Genomic DNA, 26,996 nt, shown 5'->3' on the forward strand with positions numbered 1-26,996 from the left:
CTTTCCCTAGACCCTGTTCTAGATCTGTCATTCAAAGTATAACAACTACTACTTCAGTTTCCTTTCATACAAGAAAACAAGGAAGAAAAAAAGATATGTTCTATGCACACATGGTCTACCTTTGTCCTGTTTAAAAAATAATAATATATATATAATATATATTTTATATATATTATATTATATATATAATATATATAGTACATATATGAGGCACCTATCACATCTGCAGAAATCCTACTTTCAGTAGCTTTATTTTGGGCTGTGTCTTTTTTTGTTTGTTTCCATCTTTTTGGTGATCATGTTTCCCCTTTTCTTTCAGACCTTAAAATGTCTGTAATATTTAAGCATTTTTATTTTCAAAGTGACCCTTAATGGCCACCTCAAAGACCATCTATAAGTTGTATGCACAGAGACTGGTGTAATTTCTAGCAGCTCTTGCCTGGAACAAGAGACTTACTGTGAGCATGCTGACAACCAAATTTATTAAATATGCAAAAGTAACACAGAGGGCTTAATTTATTTTCTTTTGCAGCTGTTACTTTTTTGCTCAGCCTATAATTCTTCTCTTTTCCTGCAATAATGTTCATTAAGCTTCAGCAGAACCAGCTTGAACCTCCAGGTAACATATTTTCTCAACAATGTACTAGACCTCAATGATGTTAAAGCCTGTGTTTGCTCACTAACAGAAACTTCATTGCCTTCTCAAATTTTGATTAGAAACCTCAAACCCTAAAGATTAACATATTTAACCCAATGCATGATTTAGTCTTCTTAGACTGAAGCATAACATTGAGTTATTCTTCAGTTCAATCGTGTTTGAGATATTAAGCACACATTAGCCAAAGCTTAATTACACATATGCTAGCAGAAAATGACCATTTGAGATGTGACACATGTGCCTTCTGATAAGACTATAAAACTTTGCTGTATAACGTAATAAACATCTTCGCTTGCTTACATTTGGTCCTGAAAGCATTGCTCCGAGGTGCATCTGAACATCTATACTTTTACAAGTTTTCACATTTTCTGTTGCTTACTTGTTGAATGGAATCTCCACACAAATATTTCTTTTAGATTGTGTTAATCTAAAGCCAGAGACTCATTTAGAAATGCAGGGAAAATAGTTGCTCTTCAGCCACACTACGAGACCATTCCACCGGAACATACCACACGTCATAGCTGTTGTCCGCAGTTTGGCATGTGTTCCAGCTACTCATGTTGCCAAATGAAGAGAGTCTTTTATGCTGCAGGAACAGGTTAGTAGCCACAGACAAGCTCAATTAGCTGGCATATTACACAAGCAGGCTACAGTTCCAACCCTCATGTTGCAGTCACTTACTAGCAATATTAAATAAAACCATGCTTTAAGCTCTAGCAGTGCTATTCCCTCTGACACTTCTCCTTTACTGAATTGGCTCTAATATATATCTGAAAATACTTTTAGCTGGTACCTTCAATTTCAGAGGATGCTTTAGAAAAGGAAAAGGACTCCTGAAGCTAGTCTATATTCCAGACTTTTCCACTTGAATATATTATTGAATAAGTTTAAATAGGAGTGTTTTTCTACAGGATAAAGCCTTCTAGTCCTCAGAACGCTATTACAACTTCCAAAAATTTCTCCACAATCACAAAATTTAATGCCTGGTTTGGGTTCTTGTGGGTTTGGTTTTGTTTGCTTTGTTTTATTTTCCACTCTTCTCCAATTAAAACAATTTTTGGCATTGTAGTTCAAAGCAGGCACATAATTTAATGATGTTTGCTCAATACATCCTGCCCCTCCACACCCCACTTCAGTTGCATATCATAAGAAACACTTGCAAAATGTGTATTCAGGTGTTTCTGGAAGAGTGCCAGCCTCTCCTTATGAAAAGGGTCATTATCACACCTCTGTACCATCCCATAGCACCAAAGAGGCTTGAAATCTTGAAGTTTAGCATTTCAACATAAGATAAGAAAGAAAAGGGAGTTCAGATAAAACTAACATTTTTAAAAATCCCTAACCAAGTCCAAAAGTCATATAATCCACTTCTTTTCTTACTCTAAACAATTATAACCAAACCTGTGTGAAGGCCTTACCACATCAGCTTCATGAGAGACATGGCTCAGAAGGTCATATCCAAATTGTCCAAAAACACCTCTCGGTTACCTCCTAAATTTTTATTTAGAAGTACACTTGCATAGAGGAAACAATGCTTTGTTCTGCATTATAAAGTAATGAGTCTTGCACAATCTGGCTGTTTGGCTAAATGATCTGCTTACATATAACAGCTAAATTGTTTTCGGCTGTATTCTTATTGAGGGCTATGGAAAGAAATTCCAGAGCTAATTTTTCACTGCACCATATGGGCTATATGAAGTGAAAGATAATGGCCTACAAATAGCTATACATCTATCTCAGTGAAAACAGCTGAGGGATCACTGTTAGCTCCTGATAAAAACACATAGCAAAGAGGAGAAACTACACTGAGAGGCCTTTTTTTTTTTTTTCTCCACTTTCTTTCTTTCCCCATTTTCAGCCTCTTCCAAGAGAGGAAAGTATTGTGCTTGGTAACAAAAAAATACTAAACAGGAAGAGTGTGGGTGTGTGTAGTTGGTGAGGAGTTTGGAACACAAGCCCTGCGAGGAAAGACTGAGGGAGCTGGGGTTGCTTAGCCTGGAGAAGAGGAGGCTCAGGGGAGACCTTTTTGCTCTCCACAGCTACCTGAAGGGAGGCTGTAGACAGGCGGAGGTTGGTCTCTTCTCCCAGGCAACCATCACCACAACAAAAGAACACAGTCTCAAGCTGTACCAAGGGAGGTTTAGGCTGAAGGTTAGGAAGAAGTCCTACACAGAGAGAGTGATTGCCCATTGGAATGGGCTGCCGGGGGAGGTGGTGGAATCACCATCATTGGAGGTGTTCAGGAGAAGACTTGACAGGGTGCTTGGTTGCATGGTTTAGTTGATTAGGTGGTGTTGGATGATAGGTTGGATGCGATGATCTTGAAGGTCTCTTCCAACCTGGTCTATTCTATTCTACTTGGTGTAATCTGTAACATTTTTGCCTCTATCCTGATCAGAGGAACCCCAACGTTAAGAAGTGGTACATTTCCTTTAAATTCTCAAGTTTAAAATTTGCTTTCAGAAAAGAAAAAGAAAAAGAGAAGACAGGTATTTATTTCAACTGCTTTGCAATGTTGCAACTTGGGATAGATGAATACTTTTGCAGTGAGCAATGAGTTATAGTATTTGACATGGAAGATTCACAATTAAACATGAAGGGAGATTGATTAGTTTGGAGTTAAAAATGCATTCTTCCTTAAATAAAAAAAAAAAAAAAAAAAAAAAGTGCATAGTTCAAAATGAGTCCAAAGACAGCAGGTGACAAAAAGCAGCGACCTCAGATGACTGTTCTAGGACCACATCCCAAACCCAGCCCAATTAACACTAATTGGTCAGCAGCCTCAGAAATGCCAAGAATTGAGAAAGCATTGAAAACCAAAATCTCTGGCTCTCCCCAGGAAGGATGCTTTCTTCAGGTCAGAAAATGTTAACACCAGTGTGGAGAAGCCAGTAATTCCCCTGTTACCACAACCCTGGGCCCATACATGCCGGGCTCATCAGCATCAGCAGCATTTTGATGTGTTCCTTCACTTGCAACACCTACCATATTTTACAGAAACCATCAGTAAATCCAGTTCTATTATTATTATGAAGAATTGCTTTCTGTAGCACAACACAGGACATCAATGATCAGGAATGCCATTGCCATCTTCTACCACATTCAATTACCCAGCTTTGCAGCAAAGTACATCAAGAGTGCCCAGCATGAAAATATCACAGGGCAGCCAGAGAAATGCACAGGGCTGCAATCAGTGGATATGAAATAGGAAGCTTGTAAAGCAACTTTGTAACGTCAAGTCTCATAGCAGTTAGTCCTGATTAAAAGAGAAGAGAAGGTAAAAGGCAGGGCAGATCTCTGGAAGAGTATCTGAGGACTAGCAGTGACAGGACAGCAAACAGCATCATTTTCCCATAATGAGTGCAGGTGTTTTTTAAATAATCTCAAATTACATGTATGAGACAGAAGACAGTCATTTCTCTAGATGAGAATTGCTGAGGCATAGTTATTTTAGCAACCTAATGCTTCAGGACTTCATGAATTTGGGCATGGTAATTGAGCTCTAAAGGAAAGGGAAAAAAATTGCTCCATGAAAAATGGCAGCAATCGAAAATCACTGTAGTAAAATACTACAGTAAGATGGTCTCATACATCAAATATTGATCCAGCTCCTGTAAACACATGAAGTTCATAGAAGTCAATTTTCCCATTAATCCTACATTCATGCCTTAATATAACTAACCCATATTTCATATTCTTTTTAATTCTCACTGAAACAGCAAAATATTTTCAACTCAAAAATCAGACTTGCCTTTAAATGTAAGAGGATTCTAAAAGCATGTCCTGAAATACTTCACTCATCTCCTTTATCCTTCTTCCCTCCCTTTCAAAATAATACTGAAATACTATTAAAAAATAAAAATATCCTAAACCTCATTTTCTCTCCTACTAAGTTGCATTCTGCCTGCAAATAGGAAAGATACAGCAGTTAAAAATGTCGAATGAACCTTGATGTCATGTCTCATTTTGTTTCTCCTTGTTCTTTCACCCTAGGGAAACAATTTTATTTCTAGAGAAGCCTGATACATATATGATACATGTGATACACACAGCACTAGAGAGCAGAGTCCTTCTGTAAAAATGGATTAAAAAGCTCCACTCATTTACTGCATTTGGCACTGATCATAATTAGACAAATAGAAAACAAAATGGTTACATTCAGGTCAACCTCATCATTTGATATGAGCACAATCTTTCCCTGACAGAAGACAGTGGCACACCCTGAGTTTTTGAAAACATCCTCTGAAAATGCAAAAGGCAGGGGGCGGTTAGATGACGGAAGTTTTATGCTAAGGAGGAGAGGCTGAGGGAGCTGGGGTTGTTTAGCCTAGAGAAGAGGAGGCTCAGGGGAGACCTTATTGCTATCTACAACTACCTGAAGGGTGGTTGTAGCCAGATGGGGGTTGGTCTCTTCTCCCAGGCAACCAGCACCAGAACAAGCGGACATAGTCTGAAGCTGTGCATGGGGAAGTTTAGGCTTGATGTGGGGAGAAAGTTCTTCACAGAAAGAGTGATTGCCCATTGGAATGGGCTGCCCAGGGAGGTGGTGGAGTCACCATTCCTGGAGGTGTTTAAAAAAGGATTAGACATGGCACTTGAAGCCATGCTTTAGTTAGTCATGAGGTGTTGGGTGATAAGTTGGACTTGATGATCTCTGAAGTCTTTTCCAACCTTTCTGATTCTATGATTCTATGCTGTGTTGAAGTGCTTTATCACAGCCAAACACACAAAAAAATAATAATAAAAAAATCAGAAAAGCACCAAATGTCTGCTTGTACCACACTGCCACAGCAGAAGGATTCACAAATGAACATGAGCAAAAATTCAGCAAAAAAAATCACTATTTGAAAACAGGACATTCCTTTTGATAGGAAGTAGGCGACACAGTTACAGCTGAAAAAGGCTGCACTCTATTTTTGACTATTTTAGTCTTCACTCATAAGCTAATAGAGCACTAGTACAGAGAATCATGGAAAATCCCAAGCTGGAAGACCTCTAGAGGTCATACAGTCAAAATCTCCTGCCTATTTCAGGAGCCAATTTCAAAGGAATGTCTGGCTGCTAAGGGCCTTATCCACTACATTTTTAAACACAACAGCCTTTAGGGGCAGCTCACTACAGTGCTGTGCTACAATTGCTGTGCAGAACAATTGCCCTTATACCCAATTCCCCTGCTGCAGTTCATTCCAACAGAAGCTTTCTTCATAAAGCTCCTGCAAACAGCATGGGTCCACATCCATTTGCCATAGTAACAACCCACCAGGTATGCAGGGACAGCATTCAGAAACACCTAGAACCTTCCCCACTCCAAATTAAATGAAGTCATCTCGTTCCACCTCTACTCCTACACCATGTGCTCCAGCCCCCAGGCACTGCACTCTCCTCAGTCTTTCAGTTATATCTCAAACTGGGGGCCTGAAACCAACCACAGGATTCTAGACAGTAGACAGGAACAATCACTTCTTCCTATTTGACAGCTACAATCTTTCTCACACAGCTGATACCAATACATTGAATTATTCCTTCTCAGATGCAAGAATTTACTTTGAGGTCTTTTGGTTATTTTGAAAAAATCTTTACTGACTTCTTGTCAGCCCATCCCTCCCTACCTGAGGCTCCAATGAATGTGAACATCTTGACTGCTTCTCCACAATCTGGTATCATTCACAAAACTCCTGATGATGCACTTGTTTCCACTGCTCAGATTCATAACAATGCTGAACAGTACCAGTATCAGTTCCAACCCTTGATGAACACCAACAGTCTAGACAGCTGTCTTCCCAACTTTTGGATAATCTATCCTGTCCATATATCCCTAATTTGGACTATCAGAGACTGCATCAAATGTCTTCTGCTTTCCCTTCATCCAAAGAATGTCAGCTTTCTCACAGAAAGCAATCAGGTTGGGCAATGTTCCTAAAATCCATGCTGGCACCTCACAGTAGTCTTCTGGTTCTTTTATGCTTGGAAATGGCTTACTGAATGGAACCATTGCCTGGGGACTTACTAAAACATTTTAAGGACTGTGGACATATGGGGTTTGGGGAAAAAAAAGGATGACCTTGTGAGCTCTTTGATCGTGCTACCAAAAGGTCTTCCCAATACTATATCTACAAGGTTGTTTCTTGAAATTCTGCCCATTTTTATGAGCTCCATCTTCAATCACAACTGGATTCCACATCTATAGCAATCACTTGTCTTCATGAACCAGCTTATCCTATCCTCAGGAAGAGAGCAGAAGTTTTCAGGATCTTACATCTCTCTAGTTTATCAAAACACAAAAATATCCTTCCAAGATGCCACTGACTTCCTTTTTTAAAAACAGACCCTTCCAAAATTTGAAAGGGAATTAATCTATAGCATGCTAACAATTAATAATTGATATCTTGCTTACATATCAAGCCCCTAACTAAGCTTGTCTTTTACTGATAAACTGCATAACAGGGCACAATCTGATACCAATTAAGATTAAATTCCATTATAATTATTTTATTTCCAATATAGTTACTGTATTTGAATATTTGTTGTGTCCATAATTCTAATTTTCATGTCTTCTGACTTTATGGATAGTCATTTCCAGCCTTCACCTGACTCATTTATTTTAATACCATTAAAAACTTTCTCCTGTGAGCCTTCCATTATTTATGTAGTTGCTGTGATTATTCTAAACAAAAGACAGAAACAGATTAATATTCATCTTCCAAAACTTTTTGATGCCTATCTTTCAAGTATTCTCCCACCAGTTTTCAAATTTCCAACTTTTAATCCATATCCCAAAAGAAATTACGCCCATCTCATTAAAAGTTAATGACTGTTTATTTATGTGTATTCTTAGCCTATTCACACATCTCCAATTTATGAGATGTTACTGTCTTTTCAGTCACTAAAACCACGCTGCCATCTTATTGCACTTTAAGGTCTATATGTCTTCATTAGCTGTATGTTAACCTTGTTCTGCTTACAACATCCTCAAAGTCAGGTTTCCTCCCACCCCTGCACATACACAATCACAAAATCACAGTTCTTCTATAGTCATTTTCAACACAAAATAGGCATTTCTGGATGTGAGTTGTTTTTTAAAACAGTAAATCCTAAAATTGAGAGATGCTGATCATCAGATATTATTAACTACATCTCCTGCTTCAAAATAGAATTATTCCCCCTGCCCCAAATGTTAGGGGCTGGAAGGGACCTTGAAAGATTATCTAGTCCAACCCTCCTGCCAGAGCACACAAGAACACATCCAGGTGGGTCTTGAGTATCTCCAGAGAGGGAGACTCCACAACCCCCATGGACAGCCTGTTCCAGTGTTCTGTCACCCTCACAATGAAAGTAATTCTACACCTAATGAGAATGCCCCTTAGTACTAGTAGTACATTATCAAGTAGTTTAGACTTAACTTTCTCACCTACAAAAAAAAACTTTCTGCATCATTTAGAAACCTTTTCTATGACAGAGGCACTGCTTCATTTTCCAGACATCAATTAACCTGCTTCAAGACATGCTTCCAAAATTAACTTCTGTTGTCAGTTTTACTATTCAATAAATATGTACTATGTCACTGCTATAAAGCCTCCCCTTTATCCATACTTACAGAATAAACCAGGTTGGAAAAGACCTTTGAAATCATTGAGTCCAACCTATCACCCAACACCATCTAATCAACTAAACCTTGGCACTAAGTGCCTCATCCAGTCTCTTTTTAAACACTTCCTTGATTACCTGTATTTCATACCTGAATATGATCAAGTGCCAATGAATTGCACTTTAAGTTATGTATCCCTAAAATAAAAGAACTATAAGATATATACTCCTGCTGCATCATTTCTTTTCACAGCTGAGGAAATCAGGAACTCACTTAAGATACCACGTATCACTTCAAAAGGGAAGGCTCAGGTTGCATCAGGTTCAAGATTTCAAGTATTTTAAATGAAGTGAGCTCATTATTTATTTTTAAAGAGGGTTTGTCTCAAGAAGTTGTCACAAAAAGAAAATAGAAAATACTCTCTTGGGCACTGGCTATGTTCCTCAGGCTGTTCTCCAGTGGATGAATGTTCCAGTCTCTGTATGCTAGCATTGCTTTTCAAAAATACCACAGAATTTCCACAAGCAGGATACTCATTTACCTGTCTGACAGACACACATTACTCCTCCATCTCTGTCAGGGAGGTTAGAGAAAGCTTCCCAATTTCCCCACTTCATTTTCATAAGTAACATTGTAGCTCTGGTCTCTCAGAACAGATATATCCATTTCTACCTTTATCATTAATATTTTTCTGTTCCAAATAAAATTCTAAATTCATTCTAATTTGAGCTAGCTGGTTATATCAGGCAGCCAGCACCAGGACAAGAGGACACAGTCTCAAGCAGCACCAGGGGAGGTTTAGGCTGGATGTTAGGAAGAAGTTCTACACAGAGAGAGTGATTGCCCATTGGAATGGGCTGCCAGGGTGGTGGTGGAGTCGCCATCACTGGAAGTGTTCAGGAGGAGACTTGATAGGGTGCTTGGTTGCATGGCTTAGTTGATTAGGTGGTGTTGGATGGTAGGTTGGACACGATGATCTTGAAGGTCTCTTCCAACCTGGTTTATTCTATTCTATCTAATAGATGAAACTCTAAGGCACAGCAACGTATTAGTAAGAACACAGAGCAGATGATAGCCCCTATGAAACGTTTTTTTTTAGTTGTTCATTTTGAGTGTCAAAAACATTCAAGAGTTACAAAACCATGCTGCTAGCAACAACAAAGCAAAACTTAAAACACATTGTCCTGATAATGCATGCTAAATGTACATATTTCTCCCTGGTATGTCACCTATTTCAGTGTAAAAGAATCAAATAGCAATACTAGAGAAAAGTTACATCTAGCAAAACTCACCTTGATATTGAAGAAATTAGGAAGAAAAAAAAAACACTTCAAAAGAAGAAAAGTCCTAAATCATGGGTTTCCTGGTTTTCAGCAATACTGTACTGTGTCAAAATGTTTATGTTTCTGCTTTAAAGAAATTTGCAAAATGAAGACTATGATAGCTGAATGTTACTATTACACAAAGCTGCTATGCTGCTAGCAAGAGGAACAATCAAGACTTTCTCTAACAGTTCAATACCAAAGCCTTGTTTATTCTTTTACAAACAGTGCAGTTTCAAACAGACAAACACTAACTTCAGGACTTTGTCTTAAATGTTCAGCGGCACTTTTTAAACTGTTTCTTTTATTGGCAGCTGTTATGCTTCAGAGGACACTTCATATGAAACATTTAGATGCTAATTCATGAAGCACATACCCTGTAATACAATGCAGTAATTCATACACTCATAGTAACTACACTAGTGTATCCATAGAGCTCACAAGGCATGCACAAACTTGTGAAATTTAAAAGAGAGAAGTACACAGAGCATTACAAGAAATTCTTCTTGACATAGTTGCTTTTAATTTGTAATTTCCATAATGTTTTCTCATCCAAGTATTAACATTTCCATCACCAGACCCCTATATATCATTGGCTTACATTGACATCTGCTGGAAGCGACTGGGATTGTAAAGCACTCCTTTTTTCCTCAGTCGGTGTCTGATTTAACTCTACAGGCAGCCCGATATTTCTACTTATTTACTGCAAGTACAGGTATCCAAAAAAACCCTAAGTAGTGGGACATTTAAAATAAACTTTAAAAGATACAACGTGAAGTTTTAAGCCACAAAAATTCCCAAGGCTATTGCTGCACAGATGCTTTATCAGAAAACGTGCTTTAAAAACGTCTTTGAAATTTCTTTTAACTACTTTTGGGGTAGATTCAAGCTCAACAAATTGAGAATCCACCCATTTACTAGTCTCTCAGGCTAATTAGCAAATCATTATTACTGCAAGAGTCACTAAACAGTTCTGTGACAAACATGGTCACATATAAGCCCATATACAAAAATGTGACTAAATAGGTTTCAAAACACTTTTAATTTACTAGTGTTTATGAAAAGACAAATTAAAAACATGTCTTTACATTAATGGAGACTTGCCTTATTCACAAAAGCAACCAGAGCTGTTTAATGATATAATTGATAAAGGCAAGAATAACTGAACCATGCTTGTTAAAATAGCTTGTACATACACAAACTACAATCATTCTTCATGATGAAGATACACCTCTTCGTACAGCTTCGTAAACAGAAGCACTTTGAAACACCCATTTGAAAACAAGGCAATTTTCCCTCATGCCAGAACTACTTCTATAAGCCTGACTGTTATGAGCCAGATACCCCATTACGCTCTGTTCTTACTTCCAAATTCTACTGTAGAGATGCAATCTCTTTTACTTGATACAGTTTTTTGTATGTCTCATACCAGAAAACATATCTCAGATTGAATCAATTATCATGAGTTATGATGGCTTTGCTTTATCATCAGAACAAGGATGTGGTCATGTGCTTTGGCTTTCGCACATCTTGTATGCAAAACTCAGGCACAGCTTGAACAAACACAGGCGTATTTAAAGTATCACTAGCAGCAAGAATTTAAAAGGGGGGGTGGGGGGGGTGGGGGGGGGTGGGTGGGAAGTAAGTTCTAAGGCAGCCAAATAGAACTTCTGTAAGTTTATGTCAGGGTACAGCTGAACACCTCTCCAATTTTACATTTTTCCAAAGTTACAAAGCAGGATCCTTATCTCAAAGTCCAACAGTACACCACTGAATGATCATTCCACAAAGATCAGTTTGAATTCTTTTACTGTTTTTTATTTTAACCTGAATGATCAGACTTAATTAAAAACAAATAAAAATAAAAGAAACCCAAGGGTTTTCCTAGATGTCTTAGATCATTATCACAGTATTAAAGTTCCAAACTACTGAAACTGTGAAGAAACAGAAATAGTCAGCCACCAGAAGAGGTAACAACAAAAGCACCAATGTCAACATGCAAATTTTCCTTCAACTTTTCCTTATTTTCTTTCTCTGACAGAACTCTATAAACACAGGCAAGTGAAGTCAACATTTCTTGGCTGCATTTTAGTCTGCTGCAGTCATTCCTAATTAAGTTCCATAAAGCTCAAAACCGAAAACAGTGGGCACAGAACAGTTACACTACATAATGGGTAACCAGGAGTTAAAGTACTGCAATTACCAAGAATCATCCAACTCCTTTGAAAGAGGAGATGTGGTAGCATTTTACAGCAAATCACTTAACAGTAACAGTTTCCTCCTGGACACCTCAATGGTCGGCAGGAAAGCACTTTAAAACAAAACCAAACAAAAAACCCCACTGACAAGCAGCATGGGCTTTTGTACTGCTTTCTTTACCATAACACACGCATGAGAGCATGGCAGACTTTAAACACACACTAGATAGTCTAGGTACTTTTGACACTCTTCCCATTCCTGATTTTTTTTTTCTTTTCTTTTTATCTCAGAAAGACAACTGCTAGCATTAGACGCTCTCAAGATTTAGGATTTACATTCTTACCTTACAAAGCTTCTGGTAACGAGGAGAAGAAACTGCCATCCTCTGTAAACGATGCAACAACAACACAACTTTCTGCAGAGACGTTCTCACCACAGCCATCATTTTAAGTTTGCCACACTTCTGAAGACACCTCAGAATTTGCATTATAAATGAAGAACTACTATCATTTCCTCCCGGTCACTGGACAATGATTTGCCGGCATTCTGAGCATGCTCTCTTCCAGGACTGCTTTTGCAAGCCACAGGCTTTATGCGTTTCAAAGGCAAAGGAGGTTGATATAGCATAAGTTTCTCTCCAGAAATAATCCCACAGAATAAATGCAAAAAGAATAAGAGCCTTCACAGATTCTTCTAACCAGTATTACTCAGCTCTGCTTTTGCACAGGATAAATGAAGTTGTTGAGCAGCAAAGCATCTGCCACCATTCAGGAGTGTACTAAATAGCCAGGAAGAATTATTAATTTAAGCCTGAAAGCTGCAGGAACAAAAAAGGAATTCCTTCAGGAAGACGACTCCAGCATATCACAACAGTTGCTCTCCCCTCGTAGCTGCTTTCAATCGGCAGACTGAGCATTTGCTCCCTCACCCTGCGAAAGGATGCTCTTGCTCTCAGGCTGAACGCAGCTCTGGCAGAGCTGTAGAGTGAGTGAATAACAGACTCTGTTATAAATCTTGAGAGAGGAGCAGAGGGATACCTGCCCTAATTATATCAGCCATACGTTAAAGGCTAATAAATCACACAGGCACTTCTCAAAACTAGATTACCCAATATAAAAGGAAAAACCACAGGGGGTAAACCTCTCTACTATGAAAACTCTCTTAAAGCTCATTTAGTTAAAGGGATCTCAAAGGATTCTGACTTGCACCAGAAAGTAACAATGTTTTTCAGAAGCCACTTCCAATTAAAATCTTTTCCCAAACGACCTCTTAGGACAAGACAGAATAGGGTTTCAGCAAATTGAAAGTATACAGTTGCACCCTTATCCCTTTTTCTAACCATCCTTGAATCCAAAGAGCTAGCACCATTTTGACATTTTTTCCCATGACAAAGCACAACTATTTAAGCCAACGGATAGCAAAACATTTGCGTGTTCTACTGCTACCAGCAAGGGAGTCCCAGTGCAATCCAACCAACATACTCCTACATATGGTGATACTGCAGTATAACCAGAGGTAGCTATTTCTTTATACTTCCAAGGGTGCTACAATCAGTCTACTTAAAACTGTATTAGAGCAGCTGCCATAGGAAACCTCCAGGGAAGCTGCTACCAACACCGTTGCGAGTAATCATATTATTTAATCTGTATGTTGCCACATGAACAGGTACCTACACAGTTCAGGCACATCAACCACCACAGCACGGCAACACCAACTACAGCTAGCATGACAAGTTCATGTGAAGCTAGATAACATACAGCTTAGATGTCAGTGCATTATGCCTCTTCTCAGGTACTTGGAGGTACGCATCTGAGGGGATGTACACCATGTGTACGTTGTTCATATAGGATATTTAAAACCTCTTCCCATCCAATTGTGCTAACACACAGCCCTTTCATCCTTACTTTTTTACCATCCTCAGGTAAACTCCTTTTACCCTTTCTGATTTGCTTCTGATCTGTCCAGCACCATGAACAACATAATTTTGAGGAAACAGAGCTTTCTTTCAACTCTGTATATAGAAATCTCACCATCTATATTCTTCACCTTGCTAGACTCACCTTATTTCCTCATCTCCACCTCTCACTTGAACCATTCCCCTGTACTCTATTGCTCCTGGCTTATTATCTACTCTCTCAACAGAAATCTATTTCTTGACTGGCTCTAGCCTACCATCATTTGCTGACATACTGTTACCGAACATCTTTTGAGGAGATTTATGAAACAGCTGAGCTCCAAAAACACTGAGGCATTCAGAGCTCAAACCTCTTCTGTGTAACACAGAATCCATGGTCCACATCTGCCATTTTCTTTCAAGTCTGCTCTTTTTCTTCCTAGCTAATATACAAGTTGGAATCAAGCAGTGTGAAAAACAGCCCACTGCTGGTCATGTTGATTTTAGTTTACAACAAAAAAGTTCTAAATTATTTTGAACATCTTTAAATCTGCCACCACAGGATTCCACATACATTGACCTGGCATTACTTCTCCTACTTCCAAACCAACTCCAGAATATTATTTTTTTCTGGTAGATTAAACTCCAGTTGAGGCTCAAACCACCACAATATTCTGGCGCTCCAACATGGGGGTGGTGATTTAAACCTTAACTGAAGTTCAATCTACCAAAAAAAAGAAAAAAAATCTGGAGTTGGTTTGGAAGTAGGAGAAGTAAATTTTTTTATATATGTATATATAGTAATAACAGGGAGGGTTTACAATGGTAAAGAATAAGGATGAATAGGAGAATATACAAAACCGAATTTGGATGGCCTTATATCTCCCTCAGTGTATGTGGATTTCACTCCTTTAGAGAAGCATGGATGGGGCAGGGAGAAGATCAAGCCCAACCACATAGCAGAACCAGGAGGCCAGCAGCAGCTCTTCGTCCTTTCAAACAGATGAGGCAGGAGCAAAGAGAAAAGTGGCCACCATGCCCTCCTCTTGCTGGACAGGAAGGGGGAGAGGAACAGACCAACTTAGACCTGGGGGACTCCTCCTTCTGGGAGGGGGAAGCCAAGTCCACCTGGATCAGGTTTCTTTTGTTCCCTTGGGGAAGCAGGGCTCTTGCAACCCTCCTCCCCACCCCCTAGGATGGGTGTAACCCAGCACAATTATGATACTAAGAGAATGAACTTAAAAAAGCTTATAACTGTGAATTTTCTTCTTTTTGGAAATAAGTTATTATTTTACTCGAAGTTGGCATTGTTTGCATAGTACTATTGCTAGCCTCAGATGGAGGGCAGAACAAAGCTTCAGCAGTGCCCAGATCACTGATCCCACTGCACAGTAGCTTGAACTTTGGCAAAAAAAGTTAACCCCAAAATGTAATGGAGGCTAGTTTTCCCATGCACGCAGATGCCACCATAAGAGATGAACCTAGTTTGAAAACATTTGACACATAACAACAACAATAAAAAATTCATCACATTTTATCTATGTTCAGCATATATTTCACCAGGAATTTATCACATCTTAAACGCATAGTAAATTTTTACTCAATGCACTTGCCTTAGGGGCAGAGGAACCTTCAGAGAGTGGAGAAGGTCACAAGCTCTGTGTTCATTTCTAAACCATTTATAATAAATAATTCTTAACAATCAACAAAAGAACATTGTTATTTTATACAACTCAACAGGGGAAGAACAAAATCTTTCTCTAATCAGATCTTGAACTTCAGAATTTTCAAGAGGGAACTTGATATGAGGTACATCAAGATGGTAGAGATTCATTTTGTTTTCAGAAGTTCAGTTCAACAAATATTGGAAAAGAGAAATGTCGATTTTGAACCATTTGACATGGTATTAGTGTCTTGAAATATATTTAAAGACAGTAGGGGACACAGTCCATTTCAGAAGCCATTATGCTGACAGTCTTTGACATGCTCTACTTCATTTCCTTTAGCAGTTGGAAAAACAAATAAATAAACACACAAAAAAAAAAAAATCCACACCAAAGTGAGCACAGGCAAAGTTATGGGAAAGATGATCATGCTTCATGTGCACAGTGCGTAGCAGCACACAGTCACAAAAAAAAGATGGAGAATATGAGGTAATAAACAATGGGAGATCATTCCCAAGCGCCTACATCTGCCTTCTCAGTGGATACAGCCAGTACACTGGGCATAGTCAGGAGTTGAATACAAACCTTCTCCACAGAGCAGGCCATTTTACCCAGCAGTTCTCTGCTCATACAGCTCAACAGTGGCAATATTAACCAGCTCACAGAATAATGAAAGAGGGCAAACAATCTGTCATGAGCAAGATGCTGCTAGATGTTCCTATTACAGACTCATCTCAGCATTTCACAAAATGCTCCATCTCTGCAGATGAATTAACTGACTGACCAGAATCACCTAAATACTAGTAGTGACATGTTATCTTCAACAGACCCCAACTTCCAAAATATATTCTCTTTATTATGATTATAGTGCGCAGCTTGCTCTCAGATATTGTAAACTATTTTGTTTCATTTAAATTCATTGTAGACAAATTCAGATCAACAGCACTACTGAAAGTAGCACCTTTTTTAATTTTCATTATAAGCTCTTCAAAGCCTTTAAACTTAGACCAGAGACAGTATTATTCCAAACCCAGAGTGCAGGACATAACTGATCTAGCCCCACAGTTCTGTGCATATAAAAATAATTGATCTGAATGAGGCAATCTCTTTGAAGGAAATGATGTATTAAAACATTAGAGAAAGATGACACACAAACGGTGTTCACATCAGGTTAACAGGACAAAGAAAATGCTTACATCATAGAAACACAAAATCCCTTTAGATAGTGATGTTCAACCTTTTGCTGCCACAGACCCAAAGATAAATTTTTTTTAGGAGAAAAGTGTGTGAAGACCTGACAGCTCTTGTTTTCCCTCAATACAGTGTACCTTCAATGCAGACTGAAACCAGCTGCTCTCCCTCTCTCCTTCCCCCCCAAAGGAGACGTATAGGCTATGCAAAGGCAGGAACCACCAGACCACTACTCACCGAGTCTGTGCTTCTTAAGACAGGGAGAAAGAATGTCCTTTCTAGACTTTCAACAAGCTAGGGTGTCCATACATTAAAAATTACTGTAAGGGGTATTTAGTTATTTCTTAGGTTTCCAGTCTGTATACAGAAAAGCAGGCCAGCTAGGGAGCTGCTGAGCAGCAGGAAAGGGTGATCCAAGCATGACAATCTCTTGAAGTGCTAGAAAAGCAGGAGGAATAAGGCAGCATGCAGAGACAGGAGACATTACAGACCAGGAGGGCTTTACTTGGAGAGAAGTAGATTAAATTGTTTGGTTAGACAATCATACAATGCAACTAGGTTTAATCAAGTATACACTTCTTGAATACCATCACCTTCTGAGGACATTTAGGAACACTCAGTGCCACAGGTGTTCCCAGAATACATTTTAAACCTTAGGAAGAAAATTCTGCTTCCTTCATAGCCTTCACTTCCAAAACACTGGATCTTAAATACCTTCCAATAGGCTGCAGGTTTCCCTGCCCTAGTAAATAGCTATCCTTTATAACATTTGCTACTGAGAGAGTGTATGAATAGCAGCAGCATTATTTAGTCTCACCTGCATCTGCTTTCTGAGTTCCTTTATGCAGGCACTGTCCTGAGCAGTGTTCTCACGCTGGGATGCATCTGCTAGAACATTAACTGTTGTCTCAGCCTCTTGAAGCCACTTAAGGAAGCTTTCCAGATCCTTGTGTGAGGCCTGTACTGTCTTCAACTCTGTCTCCAGGAAATTCTGCCTATCAACAGCTCTGAAAACAAGATAAATGTTAGAATATTCTCCCATAACATAAAACATCACATACATCATAATGAAACTTTCTAATAGAAAATCTGCAAATTATCTCTATTAAGAAACTGTACATCTGTCACAGCTTGTTTTATCATTATTTATTATCACCATCTCTCTGGTTATTTTATCTACAGCTATCTGCAGATGTTCTGAAGTGGTTATATAATGTCATAGGCCTTTTTGAAAAAGGTGTGCAGAAGAAATGAAATTACTAATTAAATTTATCTTTTTTTTCCTTTCTCAGTATTACTGTCATGGACTTATGTTACCATTTTGGGTAACATAACATACTTTTCACATCTAGTAACACACGTGAAAAGTGCACCTCAAGTTGCACTACAGAAGGTTTAGATTGTGTATTAGAAGCAACTTCTTGACTGAAGGGGTTATCAAACATCGCAATAGGCTCTGCAGCAGGGTGATTGAATCCCCATACCTTGTGCTGTTTAAAAGACAAAGATGTGGTGCTACGGGGCATGGCTTAGCACCAGACATGGTACAGTTACATAACGGCTGGACTTGATCTTACAGGTCTTTTCAACCAAAACAATTCCATGATTCTAGGGTTCTACATGTGAATACTTTTACTTATCAACAAAAGTTCTATGGAGCAGAGGCACTGAAAGTTTGCAATTTTTTTGCGATCTTCCTCTTTTGCAATGAGCAGAAATACACCCTTAAAGTTGTTGAGGGATGAAAAGTTTAACATCTGGTTTTTGCTAAAAGACAAGACTTTTGACACTGTTCCTCAGACAGAATAATATACTGCCATCATAACAGTCAAGCCACGCTCAACATGCTTAAATCTAAACAAAAAAGAGTCTCCATGCATAGTCCAGATTTTCATTCAATCCAAAAGATCTCCGGTTGGTACAAACACAAGTTTTTGTTTGTAAGAGTACTTCTTAAGATGTAAGGAACTCATTTAAAACTTTGGGATTGCATTGTTAGTAAGTAACTTCAAAAGATTTCCTAGAAAAAAGATCACATTTCACTTCTGCATAACAGAACTGTTTTCCTTCTCATTGAAATGAAGCTCACATGTGAAACTCCTATAGTCAGCAGTTTGACAAGATCTGATTAACAATGTTAATTAAAGCATGACAAGCTAAATTAAATCCATTTGAGGCTGTTACACTGAAGAACCCCTTTTTCCAAAATCAGGACAAAAGATACAAGATGTCCCAAACTAGTACATTGTATAGAAATCTTTAACAGGGCTACTATCTAGAATAGTGCTGATAAGAAGGAAGGTCACTCTTATTTTCACATCAAGGACTAACCATATTGTAATATTTCAAGAGCAAAGTGGTATTTAATTTCCAGTACGAGAAAGCCAAAACGCTCAGCATTTGATATTTCCACAGGAATTCAACACATTTTTGCCAGGAAGACCCATGAAACTTAGGTATCTTCTGCCTCCTCCTGTTCTACTTCAGATTTCTTTTCTCCTTGCCAGGTTGTGGCAACAGTACTGCTCAACTAAAGCGTTTGGGTTTTTTTAGAAAGCAAGTTGCAGGTGACATTTCAAAGCAGGTATTCTGGTTTGCTAGCACATCAAGAAAAGGAAAAAACAGACACAAGGAAAAGCTGTTTGCTTGCAAGAAAATCTCATGCAACTCAATTCCGCAAGGCTTAAATTCCCAAGTACTCACATTACCAACCCAATTTTCCAGACAGCGTTGCAACCTTCACTTTAGGGACTTCAGACTTATGTCACTTGCTAACAATTGCTTTATCCAAAATAAGACTGTGAATCATTCTTGACTTTGTGCCTGCCCAGGTTTCAGCTATTGGTAAATGACTAGCAGGGCAAGCAGTATTCATTCTTGCTTCTCGCTAGAAGCACTGAAATGCTTCACCTACTCTTGAGAAAAAAAATAATAAAGACTGTTGTAGGTATTATAAATGGTTTCATTGCCTAGAAAAAATAACAAGCATCAGCTCAAAAATTAGAGCACATCAAGGAACTGTGAAAAAAATGTAAAGTAAAAGCAGTTGTGAGCTCTGGCTTCAAAACTTTTTCCCTCCGCAGGGATTTTCTTCCCTAGCAGGGCGTTAAGGCCAAAGGTGGGAAAAAAGGATTAACAACAGGAAGAATCAGCTGGTAACAAAGGTGACTTTCAAAGGAAAATAAAAGCCCCAAAGGATGAAACACTGTAAGTGACCCAGATCTCTAAGTCTAAGTACTGATGTACTAGATGGGAATTGAGACAAGCTGAACTTTGTAGCTAGTAATGCTTATTGAAGAATGTTGTCTTCCGCCTGAAGTTTTAATTTCTCAAACTTTCCACTTGGTTGAAATTAAAGGAAAGGAAGAAATACTACTACAGTCCCACTGCTCCATGGTATTTGAACTAAAGCTGAAAATCATCCCTTTCATTAAATATGTAGCACAGCAGCATAAATTAACAGATTTACAACCAATGTTCTAAACTGACATTGTTTTTTGAAGAGGACCTTATAAGCAGGAGAGAGCAACACAGAGCTGCCAGTAAAGGCCACAAATGTAAAATATAAAATGATGGAGAATTTTGTACTGCAGATTAATCACTATCCCAATGCCACAAAAGGATGACTCAGACTTTCAAATAATTCTAATACAATTAGAATTGTCTCAAAAGATAGGATCCTTCTAGAATGTAAGAGCTAAACATAAGGAAAAACTTGAGAATCCTTACTTCACTTAACACAGTGACAGTGGAGAAGGTCTAAGCAGATTCTATTAGAAAAGATGCCCAAGAAAAAAAAAATTAACTAAGTTTTCATGGCACTGTTTCAGGTTTCCTTTCCATCCAATTTGGTTTTTTTAACTAAAAAAAAAAAAAAAAAAATCTACAATGCATACAAGTGTATGGTCAAAAGAAAGTCAGAAAATAACATCTGAGATGGTGGACACAGCAATTACAATCCCTTAGTGAGGCAGCAAAAACACATGGAATTTACTACAGTTTCAGCTTAAAGCATAAAAACAGAACATAAACAACCACTGGGCAGAGTATCCAGTTTACACACAATCAGGCTGGGGAGCTTCAGTCTCTTAATGCCAACAGATTTAAAAGAAGCTCCTTCAACCTCATATGCCATGGCTACAGTGCTCTTGGTAGTGTCCCTGGGCTATACAGAACTGTGATGCTCCCAGACAGTATTACAAAGGACGCCTTTCACAACCTTCAACCATGGAACTAATTGGTATTTGAAAGCATTGTGCTATTAATACAGACCAAAGGGCTCCACATACAGTTGTCTTGTGTATCCTTGAGACACGCCAGTAATACCTTTTATGGTTATAGACTCCAACTCCTGGTGTTGTCGTCAAACAATTAATTTATTCCTGCTGAAGATCAGAGGTGGACTTACTATGCCACTGGTTCATGTTCTTACCATGGTCACACAGTAGGTTCCACATTGCCTCTCATGACTGATACAGCCCCACTTGCGCTGGCCTTCTGGGAACATATTTATTTCTGATAGCTGAGACACAAACCCATTCAGAAGAGGAAGGGGAAGCATCCTCCTCCTCTAATTTAGACAAATGTCTCAAGCTTATCAATTGTCCCATCCATCACTCCAACCACCTTCTCATCCACCTGCTCAGTAGCAGGCTGAATAGGAGGAGGAGCTGGTGAAGGACATGAAGCAGGTGTCTGAACAGGAGAAGGAACCACTACAGGGTCAGTGCCACTCTCAGACACTTGAGTGTCCCAAGATCTGCCACATGAAGTAAGTCGTGTCACTTAGGGCTCACTAATATTCCTATTTATTGTATGTAAAGCAAGCATAAAACCCTTAATTCCCTTGAAAAGGAACATTCTTGCCTCTCAATTCTACTCTGCTGCTCCATGGGGTTATATTGAGCAGTTCCATTATATTGATACTCACTGGCTCTCAAATTCATCTTTTACATTCTATCCCTACTTAAAAAACCAAAGCAAAATACTCATCTTCCTAAGGCTGCAAACCGTAAAACACCAGCCCCAGTGCTCACTGAGGAGCTTCAGTTATACATAATAGAATGCAATTTTTAATTATTATTCCAGACTTGAAGCAGATTCAAAAATTCTGCTTCTGTGCAGGAGTTGTTCTTCCTGGTCACCTGCTCCAAGCCATGGGCAGTTTTGTGCCAGTCCCAGGCAAAACACTGCAAAGTTTGAATGCAATTAGGACTGATGTAGTCTACAGTTACAGCTCTGCCAACAAGGAACTGTTTCCCCTCGCCCTTTAATTGCATCTCCATCCCCAGATATCATCATGACATCCAGTTGAAGCAAGTTAATGGAATTTTTGTTAAAAAATAGTTTAGTTTAAGAAAGGATGACCTGACAGTGGAAATGCTGCAAACCCTAGTCTTCATCCAAATGAATGGTCAGAAAGGGTCACTTCAGTAGATCCTTTCACGTGCACATATATGCATGCATACATATAGACTTTGGTTGTCATCATCCCCAGTTTGATATACACAGCATCAGTTTTCTCTTCTGTCCCTCCAACTACAAGCCATATACCATCTTTAAAGCAGCAGGCACCGAGTCAGACACTATTCTAAATGTTAATTGTCTATCAAATAGTGAAAATAATTTCTGCAGAGATTAGATTACTTTACAGGAAAAAAAATACTATGCATGAGAAAACATCATATTTTCAGACAAGTGTGTCTTAATAGAGGACAAACAGAAAGAGTAAGCTTCAAGTAATACTTGGCTCCTAGAGCTCAAGTATTTTCTAGATGGGAGTGATAGAAGCATTGCACTCAAACCCAAAGCACAGCCCCATTCAAGGAGAATTTCCAATAGATAAAAGGTCATAATGAATCATAATGAATCAAAGTGATGGAAGATTAAGGTGAAAACTTAGAATCTTATGAAAAGCAAGTTTAACAACTATCTACAAATACATAAAGCATACCAGCACACAGGAAAAATAGATAAACTGTTCAAAGACAGGAGAAAATAACAGCACAGGCAAGCATGAGACAAAACATGAGAGAAGTATGTTCTGATTCTCCCTTAAAAAAAACCACCACATAATTAGGAAGCCTTCAATCATGAACTGTCAGAATTTCAGTTGTTGAAACTCAAAATAGTTTCAAACTATGAAACTATGAAACTCAAAATGGCTTCACTATAATTGGCTAATTATCCACTGTAGGCCTACATGCTACACCAAAGCAGAGAAGAGCCAACAATGTATATGTATGCATAGGATATGGGCATAAGGTACAAACAGCTACATGGAGTGAAGTCTTGTCATTACCTTTGGTTCAGATTAACCCAACAAGAATTCATTTGGTCAGTGGTTTCCTTCACTCTCCTTGTGTCATCATTACGGTATTCTCGAAGAAGTTTATTAGAGAGATCATTGAATGCAGAAACTGTGATGTCACCTCTATGCAAATCCTGTATTAACAGCTAAAAAGTAATTCCAGAGTGAGATACAGTAAAATAAAAAATAGATTATTTTTCATATTATTGCTTTATCATATCATTAAACCTTTTCTTCTTTTTTTTTTTTAATTACACATTCATCACCTAGAAGAAAAATCTGAAAATCTACAGACATTATGTGCTCTGACAATGAACCAAACAAAACACAAATAGGTGAAGAAAAATTCTATTGGTCAGAACTGCCAAATGCTAGAGAAATCCTCTTGCATGTCTTACTGACAACAGTGTAAAAACACTCCCATAATTTTAGTAGCATGAACAAGTTTAAATTATGTAATTGGGATATAAGCAGCAGCTAGAAGTTGCATAAATTAAGTGCTCAGCTAGAGAATTTGGTTTCACTGTTTTGTGGAATGTTTTTTTGGTTTTGAATTAAGAAAAAGCATTTGATGTCTTTGCTTATTGTGCAGGCTATTCATAGCTTTACAGAATCCTGAATTCAAGACTATTTCTAAATGAAAAAAAGAAAACAATTTGCATATATATATGTACACATATAATCTATCCAGCTGTATCTCACAATCTCTGTACTAAGTACTTGGGCAGCGGCCTACTTTCACTTAAGAAAGCAAGGCAGACCAAAAAGTCTGTTTCTAATGCCCTGCTTCCCTAACAAAAGATTATAAAAAGCACACAACTGTTTTTCTATAGATCAGTGAAGATTTCTCACAATGCTACTCCTTATACTCAGATGCACCCCTACATCTTCCCTTCATGCATGTCAGTGTGCTTATATGTGTGTGTGTATATATATGTAGTCGCACAGTTTTTTAAACTGTTGTAGCCCTGTTGTAAATACTACACTGATAACATTCCCTTCTTGCTGATTTGTCTCTTCAGTTCTCATTCTGGGCCCCCTACAGCTTGCCTTTTTTTCTGATGGCCACCATAGCAAAGGACATCAGACTTACTGATTTGTGCCAGCAGGTTTGCTGTGCTATGAAAAGCAGCAATGTCTACATGGGATTGGAGGGAGAAAAAAAATAAAGACAGAGAGCAGTGTTGAGTACACCTGACACCCATTGAAAGCGAAATTCAGGGTAATTTTAATTAACTTGGTCTATTCCTGGATTTACTCAGCTATTGTTAATAGGTTTCTATGAAGTAATACATGTTACATACTGTGGGTTTGATTAAACTTCTATTGGTCTGAGGTTCAAGCTTTTTGCACAGTATCACTTATTTGATGCTACACTGCTCATTTCAACTACACTTGCACATGCCACCTGTTTCCCTCCCAGAACATGATTCTCAGAAAGTCTAATACATTCCAATTAAAAAAAAGAAAGAGAGACACCATTGAATCCAGTAGTGTTGCATAGACTGAGTCTGGTGTGGCAAAAAAAGCTGTGTAGATGGCCTTACTTTATTGTCTGAGATCTGTTTGGTAAGCATCACTTTTGGGGCTTGCTGGAGCATACGCAGACGGATCTCACACTGCTCCATGAGGTGCTGCATTTCTTGCCTCTGCTCATCCCATTGCACACTGTCTGTCAGCATGTACTTCAGCTGCTGCTGTCGCAACTCCACACCATGCTGGGTACTGTCCCACTGGTTCTTCACCTTCTCCACTGTGGAAGACAACACAGAACATCAAGAACCTGAGGCAAACAAACAAGTAATCAGAACTATCAATTAATTATCAGGATAAAAAAAAAAGCAAGAATTTAATTCTCAAATACAGTGGTTCCCATATTCAGTATTTTAGTCACCCATGTAGCTTACACATTCATGCAAGCAAATGCTGCAAGTGTTTGGTTACCTCATTTAAGCAGGTCAGCATACATGTAACAGTTATTCCTGGAATATTTCAAAGGTGTTACTCTAAAGTACAGATGTGGGGGAGGCAATTCTGCTGCAGCTGCACTACAGAGATATGCCAGCAGCAGGGCTCTGTGGAACAAGTCATCTTTGCGCATCCACAACTTAAACTACTATAAACAAACATAGTTGTATCTGAATAGCTTAAAGAAAATTGAACAAAGTTTTCCAGACCACTGTGCATTGAGGCCAGTCTAGTGGCATCCATACTACAGTTTTCTCCAAGGTAGAAGCAGTTCAGTAACAACCTGCTTCAGCACTTTCATTCTACCACAGGCTTTTATAAACCCAAGTAGATTACACAGCAGAAAAGTTATTGCTCACACCCCATTTCCTTCAAGCATTCCATTCCTCTCCAAATAAACTGAGTTAATATTAGATGATCAGTAAACAGGCTTTAAACTTTAATAAACAAAGGGTGAAAAAGACAACATGACATGAGCCTAGGAGAAAAAGTAGTGTGTCAGGGAAATGAGTAAGTCTGCTTTCAGAGAAAAATGAATAGCATCAAAACTTTTTCTTAATACTTGCAGACCATAAAAGAGAATATTACTTTAAAGTCTACAGAGATGGAAACACGTTTCCCTTTTACTTATCATTACAGATAGAAACACGTATTGCTTAGAAGTAAAGAGCAAAAATACAACTGTTAAAAAGCGACCAAACAAAAAACCTAAGCAGAATTTCTTAAAATATCTGTACTCTGAGCAAGAGCAGGTAGGCAGCATGTAACTCATCCAATATATTTATCAGTAAGCATACAATTTTATTAGAGAACTGAAACTTGATACTTGAGAACACACTTGATACTTGAGTTACTTTGATACTTTATGATGCAAAATTGCTAGAGGTTGTGCTTAAACTGAAAATACCTAAGTGAACTTTAACCCTTGTGTTTTTATTATTGTTTTAAAGTTTTTACAGTTATTCAAAGGCATTATGCCTCCTCTTCTTGGGAAGATCTCTCAACCTTTAATACATACAATAGCATTTCATTTAGTTTCACAGAGCTCTCAAAGACTGTGGCAGCAAGCCCACTTGTCTGAGTAACTGTATTGCTGGCAGACAAACAATAATCTATGCAATATAGATTCATCAATCTCAACCCACAAGCAACTTTTGGATTAATTTTCAGGCATAACATAGGTCATACTGAATGAGAACTTAGAAGAAAGCTTCACTAACCCAACAGCAAATAATAACATGCATTTTTAATTATTATAAAAAAAAAAACAACTTAAAAGGAAACCAGCAGCTGCTGGGAGAGATCAGTGGATTCACCAAAACAGCAAAAACCAAACCAGAAGTGAATAAAGGCTATAACCCCATGTGCTGGCTAACTAATTACAATGAAAAACCTTTTAAGTGTTTAGGGTCACCTGACAAAGCTGGAAAAAATATCTCTGAGAAACAGCTGCCTACAATAGCAACTTGACTGAAATGGGTAGACATTTCACATTTACATAGCAGTAGTAGTAGTATGGGAATAATATTTCTTGATATATTTTTCCCTATCAGTAGCTTGGTTGACTTTATTCTCTGCACTGTTGACACATTTTCCCTTTCCTTCAGTCTCCATTAAAACAGGACAGAAAAGTAATAAAATTCTTGGTAGCCTCAGCATTCAATATGTAGCTTGCTAGAAAAAGTTGTCAGGAGCACCAGTCTGCTATATCAAAGGCAGAAAGATTAGAAAGAATTCCTGATGAGCCTGTGTTTTTAATTCCCAATGTCCATAGAGTAATTGGGAGGGAAGTTCTGGAGAAGGAAGGTTTTCTTTGTTTCTGTGCTCCTAGCTATTTGGGTAATTAGGTTTCATCTAACAACACACAGCAGGCACACAGGAATTTGTAGGGCATCAGTATACTCCCCTCAGTATTTAAAGGAAGTGCATAAAGCAGTCCTGAGCGCTTTTCTTTGAAGAACAAACTTTTCTTTACAGATGCCAGTAGCAACAAAATCTTCACTTCTTTCCTGTTTCATGATGGGTTGCAATACCTTCACACATTTCTATTTCATATAGTCTGTCTTAGATGGCAAGTGCCATCTCATCAGACACTTGAACATATCTGTGGGCTTTCTATCCAACCCCGTTTTCTCCAACACATAGTACAGAATCACAGAGTGGTTTGGGTTGGAAGTGACCTTAAAGATACCTAGTTCCAACACC

General features: G+C 38.4%; 1 protein-coding gene across 7 annotated transcripts in view; it reads right to left on the reverse strand.

Moving 5' to 3' along the window:
* UTRN (utrophin) overlaps positions 1–26,996 on the reverse strand; it is a 389,650-nt gene that overhangs the window by 188,765 nt on the left and 173,889 nt on the right. For 6 of the 7 annotated variants that reach the window (XR_010989004.1, XM_068152489.1, XM_068152498.1 and 3 more), the window contains 3 exons: positions 24,371–24,576; positions 22,815–22,969; positions 17,331–17,520 (listed from right to left, as the gene is read on the reverse strand). Coding sequence is in view for 6 of the 7 variants with exons in the window: in XM_068152489.1 (XP_068008590.1) it covers positions 17,331–17,520; positions 22,815–22,969; positions 24,371–24,576 (551 nt within the window). In the remaining variant the exon portion in view is untranslated. Of the gene's footprint in view, positions 1–12,107; positions 12,709–17,330; positions 17,521–22,814; positions 22,970–24,370; positions 24,577–26,996 lie in introns of those variants that run through there. The other variant, XM_068152527.1, reaches the window with a different exon arrangement.

The sequence above is a fragment of the Melanerpes formicivorus genome, unplaced genomic scaffold (genome assembly GCF_026170545.1).
Source record: "Melanerpes formicivorus ecotype bairdi unplaced genomic scaffold, bMelFor1.0.p_v2 SCAF_2, whole genome shotgun sequence".
In the NCBI taxonomy this organism is placed as follows: Eukaryota; Metazoa; Chordata; class Aves; order Piciformes; family Picidae; genus Melanerpes; species Melanerpes formicivorus.